The sequence below is a fragment of the Prionailurus viverrinus genome, chromosome C2 (assembly GCF_022837055.1).
Source record: "Prionailurus viverrinus isolate Anna chromosome C2, UM_Priviv_1.0, whole genome shotgun sequence".
Lineage (NCBI taxonomy): Eukaryota > Metazoa > Chordata > Mammalia > Carnivora > Felidae > Prionailurus > Prionailurus viverrinus.
In genome coordinates this window covers 71,537,755-71,550,053 of record NC_062569.1, presented here as the reverse complement: position 1 = coordinate 71,550,053, position 12,299 = coordinate 71,537,755, and the positions used below count along the sequence as shown (strand labels likewise).

Sequence of the window (12,299 nt, the reverse complement as noted above, 5' to 3'; positions counted from 1 at the left end):
GGCGGAGGCAGGCGCTGGGTGACCATGGGGAGAAGGTCTGGATGCAGAAGGTCATTAACGGTCTTCTTGAGCGTCTAGGATTGATACTCTGCTTTTTGAGAAAATGCAGACCTCCCCCTCACCCCCTCACCCGCCCCTGCCCCAGGCTGCCTCGACTTCCCACGTCTCCTGGAAAGCGGGCGCTGTGCACCGCTGCTCCTGATGGCTGCCTGCGCTGGGACTGGCGGCCCCCTCTGGGACCCCACTTCCGTTGATGCCTAAGCTTCGCCCTTCTTGTGCCCTCAGAGGCTATGACTCAGGTGAAAGGAGTCCATTTTGGCCAGGCCCCTGGTCTCATGCAGCCGTTCAGCATCCCCGTTCAGATTACACTCCAGGGTGGCCGGAGGCGCCAGGGGAGGTAAGCCACCACCAGAATCTCTCTTGCTGCATAGTGGCTCCAAGAGCGGCCATAAGGAGTATGAGGTTAGATTTGGTCGTCCTCCTCTAAGGGTGCCCACTTGCCATGGCTCCTGAGGGACCTTGGGGCCTTCTCGCCCCAGCAGCACTGACTTCAGGGGGCTGCATCCTTTCTTATTGGCTTCCTCCTGCATTTGCATTGCAAAATTTTAAAGGCCAGGGACCTTTTTTTAAACTCCCCTGTGGCTCCCTAGCACTAGGACATGGCCCAGTACATGTCTGGTGCTGAATAAATATCTCTTGAATGAAGGGATGAAGAAATTGCCACCAGCATTTGGTCCCCCTGGTGAAGCATGCTTGGGCCTTGGAGTCACAACTGAACTGAACTGAATTCAAATCTCAGTTCCACCACTTAACTAGCTATATGACCGTGGGCAAGCCATGTAATCTCTGTCTGCCTCATCTCCTTGTCCATAAAGTGGGGATAGTAACAGCCTTGGCATACTTCCTAATACTGCTCTTGGCACTATTCCATTATACTTTCTCTATATTTCAGCCACTGTTTTTAACCACCCACCTTTTAAAAAATGTTCATTTATTTATTTTGAGAGCGAACAAGTGTGCGCATATGTGAGCAGGGGAGGCGCAGAGAGAGAGAGAGGGAGAGAGAGAATCCCATGCAGGCTCTGCAGTGTCAGCGTTGAGCCCAACTCAAGTCATAGGACTTGATCCTATGAACCATGAGATCATGACTGGAGCCAAAATGAAGAAAGAGTCAGGCACTTAACTGACTGAGGCACCCACTTCTCCTTAAGGGAGGAAGTGAGAGGGGCTATCTTCAGGACTTCTTTTTCTCCCCCAGAGAAATGCAAAGCTGAGGGGCTGAGAGCCTTAAATGAAGCTGTGGTCCTTCTGTCTGCTCCTGGGTTTGGGCCAGTGGGGTGGTTGGAACTGGGCACCGAAATTGAGAGAAGAGCCATGCTGGAGGGTGTGTGAGGAATGGAATATTAAAAGCTTGCCAGTTTGCTCTTGGAAGGGGCACACCTCACAGCCAAGTTCACACACTCTATCTGGAAAAAAGGCTGGTTTGTTAGTGGCTCCAATGGAGTTGGGAGTTGAGAAAATGGAAACAGTAAAGACCACAGCAGCCATCACATTCATCCTGTAACTATACTCATGGGAAGTTGAGTGAGAACGAGGGAAAGTGAGGTAGAGGGGTTTGGGGGGAGGTGGGGTTGGAGAAGAAAGGAGCAGACCAGAAGGGGAAAGACGTGGGGGCAGAAGCACTTCTCTCCTAGAAATGCACTAATGCTTTTGTGAAAAGACAATTAAAGTGAATTACTCTATGGCAGAAGGTCAGATGACGAACATGCAAGGAAGCAAGTTTTAGTGCCCTCTTCATAACATAATTAACTAGATATAAGAATAGTTGTTTTTTCCCCAAAGCAATAGTCTCCCATTTTCGTTTCTGAGATGCACAATTGGATTATTGCTCTTTCCTCTTGCTGAACTCTGTGAACCATGCTGACTTTACTCAACCTCATTTGCTGTTTCAAAAGAAGTTGTTAAATAATTTTGTAATTTAAAAAATATGAGGATCAGAATAATCACCCAAATCGTCTCTGTAACACCAACAAATTACAGGGAAATGTTAATTTCACATCCCAATGCTTAGAAGTTGCACACACATGTGAAACGGGTGTCAGATGGATTATCAAGCTTTGATGAACAGCAGCATCTTCCCAAGGACGCTTCTCACACCAGTTACAGTGTTGGAGGAAGAGGCTGCTGGCTTCTGCAGGGATCACAGCCAGAGAAGTATGTTCAAGCTCTTTGAAACTGAGTTTGCCTGAGGCTAAGCCAGAAGGTGCCTGTAGCAATGTGTGGGAAAGAGCTGGTGGGAAAGTCAGTTCTGTCTGCAGGGAAGCAACAGAAGGGGGTGGGGGCTGCCTAGACTATGAATACAACATCTCCAGGTAACACATTGGCTAGAAGTGGAAATACTTTGCTGGCAAAAAGGAATAAAAATGCTAGTCATCTCACTGGCTAGAGAGTAAAATGAGATCATTCTGAAATGCTTTGAAGTCCTTGGATGAAAGGTGCTTGTAAATACCACAAAGTTAATTACAGGGATATTTATGGTCTCAGAAACCTGTAAAAAACCCCTCAATAATTAACAATAAGGAAATAGGTAAGGAATTTATGGCATATCCAATTGATGGAATATTATGTAGCCAATAGAAGGGTTACAAAGAAATGTTCATGACATAAGAAAGTGTTTATTATGGTAAGTGAAAAGAGATTAAAAAAATATAACCTATATCCAGAATGATCTCATTCTATTTAAAACAATATAGAGGAGGGAAATAACCTAGTAAATGAACAGAAGTGATCTCTAACTGGTAGAACTGTGGGTGAGTTTTATTCTCTTCTCTAGACTTTTCCACACTTTCTGAGCTTCATAACATGAGCATATGAAAAGTACATTACTTGCACGAGTCCTTTGACATTGGTTGGGGCTTTCTTTATGGCTCCATTTATGGTTAGGTCTCATAAATGTCCTTATATCTTTGAGAAGAATATATATTTTGCAGGGGATAGCATTCTATATTACCATTTAGAAAACATAATTGCTTAGATAATATAATTACTTACAAAGGACATCCCAAACATTACAAAGTAATGTTACAAAGTAATGTTACAATGTTAATTACTTTGCTGAAATCTATTTCCTTACTGATTTGTCTGGTTATCAATTACTGAGGGAGGATGCAAAAATATCTCATCATTTGTTCCTGAGTTTTGTCTGTTTCTTCCTATAGTTCTGTCAGTGAGGGAATGCTATTAGGTACATATAAATTAGTATTGTTAGCTCTTCTAGGTGAATCTTTAATCAACATTATTACCTTCTTTATTTCTAAAAAGCTCTTTAACCTTAAGGTTCATATCAGCTTGCTTGTCATTAGACTTTGCCTGACAAATTTCAACCTTTCTACATCTGCGCATTTCCCATGGTCTCTCTCAGCCTATTGGCAAATATTTCTGCCTTCTGGTTGCCATTCCTGTTATGGAGAAGTAAGATCTCAGCCTGTCATTCCTTTGGGGTTAATCTGTCTTTTTCTCTGGCTGTTTTTAAGATTTTCTGTTGTGGTGTCTGTGCAATATCTCTGTGATGTGCCTAATGTGGGTTTCTTTTTATTTTATCCCACTGGGTTTCTGTAATCTACAGACTGGGTTTTCATCAATTCTGAAGTTTATTATCTTTTTAAAATATTGCTTGTGACTTATTTCCCTTATTTCTGAAATTCTGAATAGATCACATGTTAAACATTCCCTTTTTATTTTCCATGATTCTTCATCTCTCTTCAGTATTTTCCATTACAAAAAATTATTCCGTATTATACTCTGGCTATTTTGCAGATCTATTTCTATGTTTACTAATTATATTTTTAGATGTATCTAATCTACTGTTAAATTTGTCCATTGAGTTTTTATTTAAATTATTTTATTTTTCATTTCTAGGAATTATATTTGATTCTTTTAAATATTGTAGAGTCTTGCTCTTTCTGATATTTCTTTTTTTTTTTTTGGTCTTTTTAAAAATTTTAATTTTATTTTTAAAAATTTACATCTAAATTAGTTAGCATATAGTGCAACAATGATTTCAGGAGTAGATTCCTTAGTGACCCTCACCCATTTAGCCCATCCCCCCTCCCACAACCTCTCCTGTAACCCTCAGTTTGTTCTCCATATTTATGAGTCTCTTCTGTTTTGTCCCCCTCCCTGTTTTTATATTATTTTTGTTTCCCTTCCCTTCTGTTCATCTGTTTTGTCTCTTAAAGTCCTCATATGAGTGAAGTCATATGACTTTTGTCTTTCTCTGACTGACTAATTTCACTTAGCATAATACCCTCCAGTTCCTTCCAGGTAGTTGCAAATGGTAAGATTTCATTCTTTTTGATTGCTGAGTAATATTCCATTGTATATATATATACCACATCTTCTTTATCCATTCATCCATCGATGGACATTTGGGCTCTTTCCATACTTTGACTATTGTTGATAGTGCTGCTATAAACATGGGGGTGCATGTGTCCCTTCGAAACAGCATACCTATATCCCATGGATAAATGCCTAGTAGTGCAATTGCTGGGCCATAGGGTAGTTCTATATTTAGTTTTTTGAGGAAGCTCCATACTGTTTTCCAGAGTGGCTGCACCAGTCTGCATTCCCACCAGCAATGCAAAAGAGATCCTCTTTCTCTGGATCCTTGCCAACATCTGTTGTTGCCTGAGTTATTAATGTTAGCCATTCTGACAGGTGTAAGGTGGTATCTCATTGTGGTTTTGGTTTGTATTTCCCTGATGATGAGTGATGTGGAGCATTTTTTCATGTGTCGGTTGGCCATCTGGATGTCTTGTTTGGAGAAGTGTCTATTGATGTCTTTTGCCCATTTCTTCACTGGATTATTTGTTTTTTGGGTGTTGAATTTTATCAGTTCTTTATAGATTTTGGATACTAACCCTTTGTCTGATATGTGGTTTGCAAATATCTTCTCCCATTCCATTGGTTGCCTTTTAGTTTTGCTGATTGTTTCCTTCGCTGTGCAGAAGTGTTTTATTTTGATGAGGTCCCAGTAGTTCATTTGTGTATCTTCATGATTAAAAAAAGAATGTTTATTTATTTATTTTGAGAGAGACAGAGGGAGAGAGAGGGAGTGCACGTGCACATGAGTGGGGGAGGGGCAGAGAGAGAGGGAGAGAGAAAATCCCAAGCAGGCCCATGCTATCAGCACAGAGCCTGACACAGGGCTCAAACTGATGAAACATGAGATCATGACCTGAGTCAAAACTAATATAATATTGTATGTCAATTATACTTCAATTAAAAAAACTGCATAACCTGATTCTGATCTAATTTAGAAATAAAACAGACCTGATAGTATACGAGACTATACTTTTTCTTTGTAATATTTCCGTCGATTTCATTCCAATGCTTTATGGAAAGGTGACAACCTCATAGATGTGTTATGAAGCAGCTTTTTCACGTTTGGGAGGAAGGATAATATAGCCACTAAAAATGAATATTCAGATATATTTTTATTATTATGAATTGATAGGCTTTGGTTTCACCAGCACTGTGAACGAGATACTCACTCTAACTGCAGACAACTAAAAAGTTTTGGTCAAAGCTTACCAAAAGTTGGAAATACTCAAAGGACAAAAACTATGTGAAAGTAGGAACCTAGAGGGGGGGAAAATGTACTGAAGTAAATTTTCACCTTGAAGACATTTGCACTGCAGAAACTGATGGCCTTGAGCTTCAGTCTCACAGTATGCGGGAAGGACACAGGGATGAGAAACACTGCCCAGGGCCTATCCAAGGCATGGGAGTTAATATACCACTCAACTAGAACTGAGACCACCAAGGCCCTCATACTCAGTATAAAAATGAACTAGAAATAATTACTCTCACAGCTCCACAGGACACTGCAAGGAAAATGCCTTTCTCAAACCTTGACGCTGAGCAGAGCAGGAAAATTACAATCTTCCCTGAGATTTTCTAATCTCAACATAATCTTCAAGACAGTTTCTGCCTGAATTCACACTACCTAAACAATCCAAAACACTTAACCTAAGAATTGTGTTTAATGTTATCTCAAGTAGGTCGTACTCTTTGGCAACTGGCAGAAGCAAATACATAACTTTTCTGTAAGAGCTAACCTCTAATCTAGGCTTCAGGGGAGTCCTATGAAGTTTCAAGGAGTACGTGTTCTCATTCAAAAGTCATAAAACACAGTAAGGCCTTTGAGTGAGAAACAGAATCGCATCCACAAAAAACTTCAGGTATTTGGGCAGCATATAAAAATGTATTTTGGGGCTCCTGGGTGACTCAGCCGGTTGAGTGTCTGACTTCAGCTCAGGTCATGGTCTCACAGCTCATGGGTTCAAGACGCACATTGGGTTCTGTGCTGACAGCTCAGAGCCTGGAGCCTGCTTCAGATTCTGTGTGTGTCTGTCTCTCTGCCCCCCCCCCCCCCACTTGCTCTCTGTCTCTCTCTCTTTCTCTGTCAAAAATAAACATTAAAACGTTAAAAAAAATTAATAAATAAATTAAAATGTATCTCGGGGCACCTGGTGGCTCAGTGGGTTAAGCGTCCAGCTCTTGATTATGGCTCAGGTCATGATCTCACAGGTTGTGAGTTCGAGCCCCATGCCAGCAGAGAGCCTGCTTAGGATTCTCTCTCCCTCTTGCTCTCTGCCCCTCACCCACTTGCTTTCTGTTTCTCAAAATAAATGAAAATAAACTTCTAAAAAGTGTATCTGGGGGCTCCTGCGTGGCTCACTTGGTTAAGCATCCAACTCTTGATTCGGCTCAGGTCATGATCTCACAGTTCTGACTTATTAGAACCATATGGTTCAAGCCCTGCATGGGGTTTTGTGCTGACAGTGCAGAGCCTGCTTCGGATTCTCTCTCTCCCTCTCTCTGTCCCTTCCCTGCTCTCTCTTTCTCTCTCTCAAAAAATAAATAAGCTAAAAACATTTTTTTTAATGTATCTGTAATATGTTTAAAGAAACAAAGAAAGGAGGGCACTTGGGTGGTTCAGTGGGTTAAGCATCTGATTTCAACCCAGGTCGTAATCTCACGGCTCATGTATTCAAGCCCTATGTCCAGTTCTATGCTGACAACTTGGAGCCTGGAGCCTGCTTTAGATTCTGTCTCCATCTCTCTCTGCCCCTCCCCTGCTCACATTCTGTCTCTCTGTCTCTCTCTCTCTCAAATATAAATAAACACTTGGAAGAAAGAAAGAAAGAAAGAAAGAAAGAAAGAAAGAAAACATTAGAAATATCAGAAAGAGGTTTTTTCCTGATTTCTCCTTGAGGATTTTGATGGCTTCCTGTCTTACATTTAGGTCTTTCATCCATTTTGAGTTTATTTTTGTATGTGGTGTAAGAAAGTGGTCCAGGTTCATTTTTCTGCATGTCGCTGTCAAGTTTTCCCAGCACCACTTGCTGTCTTTATTCCACTGGATATTCTTTCCTGCTTTGTCAAAGATTCTTTCCTGCTTTGGCCATACACTTGTGGGTCCATTTCTGGATTCTCTATTCTGTTCCATTGATCTGAGTGTCTGTTCTTGTGCTAGTACCATACTGTCTTGATGATTACAGCTTTGTGGTATAGCTTGAAGTCTGGGACTGTGATGCCTCCTCCTTTGGTTTTCTTTTTCAAGATTGCTTTGGCTATGCGGGGTCTTTTCTGGTTCCATACAAATTTTAGGATGATTTGTTCTAGCTCTGTGAAGAATGCTGGTGTTACTTTGATAGGGATTGCGTGGAATATGTAGATTGCTTTGGGTTGTATCGACATTTTAACAATATTTGTTCTTTCTATCCAGGAGTATGGAATCTTTTCCCATTTTTTTTGTGTCTTCTTCAATTTGTTTCATAAGCTTTCTATAGTTTTCAGTGTATAGATTTTTCACCTCTTTGGTTAGATTTATTCCTAGATATTTTATGGTTTTTGGTGCAACTGTAAATGGGATGGATTTCTTGATTTCTCTTTCTGTTGCTTCATTGTTGATGTATAGGAATGCAACCGATTTCTGTGCATTGATTTTATATCCTGCAGCTTTGCTGAACTCATAAATCAATTCTAGCAGTTTTTTGGTGGAATCTTTTGGGTTTTCCATATAGTGTATCATGTCATCTGCGAAGAGTGAAAGTTTGACCTCCTCCTGGCTGATTTGAATACCTTTTATCTCTTTGTGTTGTCTGATTGCAGAGGCTAAGATTTCCAATACTATTTTGAATAACAGTGGTGAGAGTGGACATCCCTGTCTTGTTCCTGACCTTAGGAGGAAAGCTCTCAGCTTTTTCCCATTGAGGATGATATTAGCGTTGGGTCGTTCATATATGGCTTTTTGATCTTGAGGTACACTCCTTCTATCCCTACTTTCTTGAGGGTTTTTATCAAGAAAGGATGCTGTATTTTGTCAAATGCTTTCTCTGAATCTATTGAGAGGATCATATGGTTCTTGTCCTTTCTTTTATTGATGTGATGAATCACATTAATTGTTTTGCGGATATTGAACCAGCCCTGCAACCCAGGTATAAATCCCACTTGGTCGTGGTGAATAATTTTTTTAATGTATTGTTGGAGCCAGTTGGCTAATATCTTGTTGAGGATTTCTGCATCCATGTTCATCAGGGAAATTGGTCTGTAGTTATCCTGTTTAGTGGGGTCTCTGTCTGGTTTTGGAATCAAGGTAATGCTGGCTTCTTAGAAAGAGTTTGGAAGTTTTCCTTCCATTTCTATTTTTTGGAACACATTCAAGAGAATAGGTGTTGACTCTTCCTTAAATGTTTGGTAGAATTCCCCTGTAAAGCCATCTGGCCCTGGACTCTTGTTTTTTGGCAGATTTTTGATTACTAATTTGATTTCCTTACTGGTTATGGGCCTGTTCAAATTTTCTGTTTCTTTCTGTTTCAGTTTTGGTTGTGTATATGTTTCTAGGAATTTGTCCATTTCTTCCAGATTGCCCATTTTATTGGCATATAATTTCTCATAATATTCTCTCATTATTGTTTTTATTTCTGCTGTATTGGTTGTGATCTCTCCTCTTTCATTCTTGGTTTTATTTGGGTCCTTTCCTTTTTCTTTTGGATCAAACTGGCTAGTGGTTTATCACTTTTGTTAATTCTTTCAAAGAACCAACTTCTAGTTTCATTGATCTGTTCTACTGTTTTTTTGGTTTCGATAGCATTAATTTCTGCTCTAATCTTTATTATTTCCTGTCTTCTGCTGGTTTTGGGTTTTATTTGCTGTTCTTTTTCCAGCTCCTTAAGGCATAAGGTGAGCTTGTGTATCTGAGATCTTTCTTCCTTCTTTAGGAAGGCCTGGATTGCTATATACTTTCCTCTTATGGCCGCGTTTGCTGTGTCCCAGAGGTTTTGGGTTGTGTATCATTTTCATTGACTTCCATATACCTCTTAATTTCCTCTTTGACTGTTTGGTTAGCCCATTCATTCTTTAGTAGGGTGTTCTTCAGTCTCTAAGTTTTTGTTACCTTTCCAAATTTTTTCTTGTGGTTGATTGTTAGTTTCATAGTGTTGTGGTCTGAAAATATGAACGGTATGATCTCGATCTTTTTGTACTTACTTAGGGTTGATTTGTGTCCCAGTATATGGTCTATTCTGGAGAACATTCCATGTGCACTGGAGAAGAATGTATATTCTGCTGCTTTAGGATGAAATGTTCTGAATATATCTGTTAAGTCCATCTGGTCCAGTGTGTCATTCAAAGCCATTGTTTCCTTGTTAATTTTTTGATTAGATGATCTGTCCATTCCTGTGAGTGGGGTGTTGAAGTCTCCTACTATTACGGTATTACTATCGATGAGTTTCTTTATGTTTGTGTTTGATTTATATATTTGGGTGCTGCCACATTTGGCACATAAATGTTTACAATTTTTAGGTCTTTTTGGTGGATAGACCCCTTGATTATGATATAATGCCCTTCTGCATCTCTTGATACAGTCTTTTTTTTAAAATTTTTTTTAATGTTTATTTATTTATTTTTGAGACAGAGAGAGACAGAGCATGAACGGGGGAGGGTCAGAGAGAGGGAGACACAGAATCTGAAACAGGCTCCGGGCTCTGAGCTGTCAGCACAGGGACCCGACGCGGGGCTCGAACTCATGGACTGCGAGATCGTGACCTGAGCCGAAGTCGGTGCTCAACCGACTGAGCCACCCAGGCGCCCCTCTTGATACAGTCTTTGTAGATTTTCTGATATAAGTAAGGCTATTCCAGCTTTCTTTTGTTGACCATTAATATGGTAGATGGTTCTCCTTCCCCTTATTTTCAATCTGAAGGTGTCTTTAGGTCTAAAGTGGGTCTCTTGTAAACAGCATATAGATGGATCTTGTTTTCTTATCCATTCTGTTACCCTATGTCTTTTGATTGGAGCATTGAGTCATTGACGTTTAGAGTGAATACTGAAAGATATGAATTTATTACCATTATGATGCTTGTATAGTTGGAGTTTCTGGTGGTGTTCTCTGGTCCTTTCTAATCTTTGTTGCTTTTGGTATTTATTTATTTATTTCTCTCTCTCTCTCTGTCTATATATATATATATATATATATTTTTTTTTTTTTTCTTTTCCATCTTTTCTCCCCTCAGAGTCCCCCTTAAAATTTCTTGCAGGGCTGGTTTAGTGGTCACAAACTCCTTTAATTTTTGTATGGGAAACTTTTTATCTCTCCTTCTATTTTGAATGACAGCCTTGCTGGATAAAGAATTCTTGGCTGCATATTTTTCTGATTCAGCACATTGAATATATCCCGCCACTCCTTTCTGGCCTGCCAAGTTTCTGTGGAGAGGTCTGCTGCAAACCTGATCTGTCTTCCCTTGTAGATTAGGGACTTTTTTTTTTCCCTTGCTGCTTTCATGATTCTCTCCTTGCCTGTGTATTTTGTGAATTTGACTATGATATGCCTTGTTGATGGTCACTTTCTGTTGAATCTAATGGGAGTCCTCTGTGCTTCCTGGATTTTGATGTCTGTGTCTTTCACCAGGTTAGGAATGTTTTCTGCTATGATTTGCTCACATAACCCTTCTACCCCTATTTCTCTCTCTTCTTTTTCTGGGACCCCTATGATTCTGCTGTTCCTTTTTAATGAGTCACTGATTTCTCTAATTCTTAAATCGTGCTCTTTTGCCTTAATCTCCCTCTTTTTTTCTGCTTCATTATTCTCTATAAGTTTGTCCTCTATATCGCTGATTCTCTGTTCTGCCTCATCCATCCTTGTCGCTGCTGCATCCATCTGTGATTGCAGCTCAGTTATAGCATTTTTAATTTCATTTTGACTATTTTTTACTTCTTTTATCTCTGCAGAAAGGGATTCAAATATATTTTTGACACCAGCTAGTATTCTTATTATCGTGATTCTAAATTCTGGTTCAGACATCTTGCTTCTATCTGTGTTGGTTAAATCCCTGGCTGTTGTTTCTTCATGCTCTTTGTTTTGGGGTGAATTCCTTCATTTTGTCATTTTGAAGGGTAGAAAAGGAATTAATGAGGTAGAAAAATTAAAATTAAAAAAATTAAAATTAAAAAAATATTAAAAGTAAAAAATTAAAAACACACACATTCAGAAAAAAAATTGAATGAATGATGCTAGATCCTTGGTGTATTTTGGTCTGGGTGTTGAAAGTGGTTTCACAGATTAGAGAAAAAAAGGGGGAGGGAAGGAAATCATTTGAGAATTTGAAAAAATGAATACACTGAAGTAGACTAAATGAAATGATGGAAGTAAAATAGAATTTGAAAAAATTTACACAAAAGTAAAAAATATAGTAGGAAAAAATTAAATAAAAATATTTTTAATAAAAATTAAAAATAAAAATGAATTTTTTCCCTTTTTATATTCAAAAAGAAAAGAAACAAAAAAGAGAAAAAAGAGAAAAAAGAAATCGTTTGAAAATTTGAAAAAGTGAATACACTGTAGTAGACTAAAATAAAATGATGGAAGTAAAATGGAGTTTGAAAAAATTTACATAAGCGCAAAAAACATAGTAAAAAATTTAAAGAAAAATATTTTTAATAGAAATTGAAAGTAAAAATTAAGTTTTTCACTTTCTGCATTCAAAAAAAAAGAAAAGAAATGAAAAAAAAGAAAACAAGGAAATTGTTTGAAAATTTGAAAAGGTGAATACACTGAAGTAGATTAAAATAGAATGATGGAACTAAGATAGAATTGGAAAAAATTTACACAGAAGTAAAAAATATAGTAAAAAATTAAAGAAAAATATTTTTAATAAAAATTGAAAATAAAATGAATTTTTTCTCTTTGTGTATTCAAGAAAAAGAATAGTGTAAAAGAGAAAAAAAAAAGAAAA

The 12,299-nt window shown here is 38.6% G+C and overlaps 1 protein-coding gene across 2 annotated transcripts in view; it reads left to right on the top strand.

Annotated features, from left to right (window-relative positions):
* The first annotated feature begins 300 nt into the window (after positions 1–300).
* Positions 301–12,299, top strand: part of KCNMB3 (potassium calcium-activated channel subfamily M regulatory beta subunit 3) — a 30,504-nt gene continuing 18,505 nt past the window's right edge. For both annotated transcript variants that reach the window (XM_047875535.1, XM_047875534.1), the window contains exon 1: positions 301–397. In XM_047875535.1, the coding sequence (XP_047731491.1) occupies positions 336–397 (62 nt within the window). In that variant the 5' untranslated portion in view covers positions 301–335. The remainder of the gene's footprint in view (positions 398–12,299) is intronic.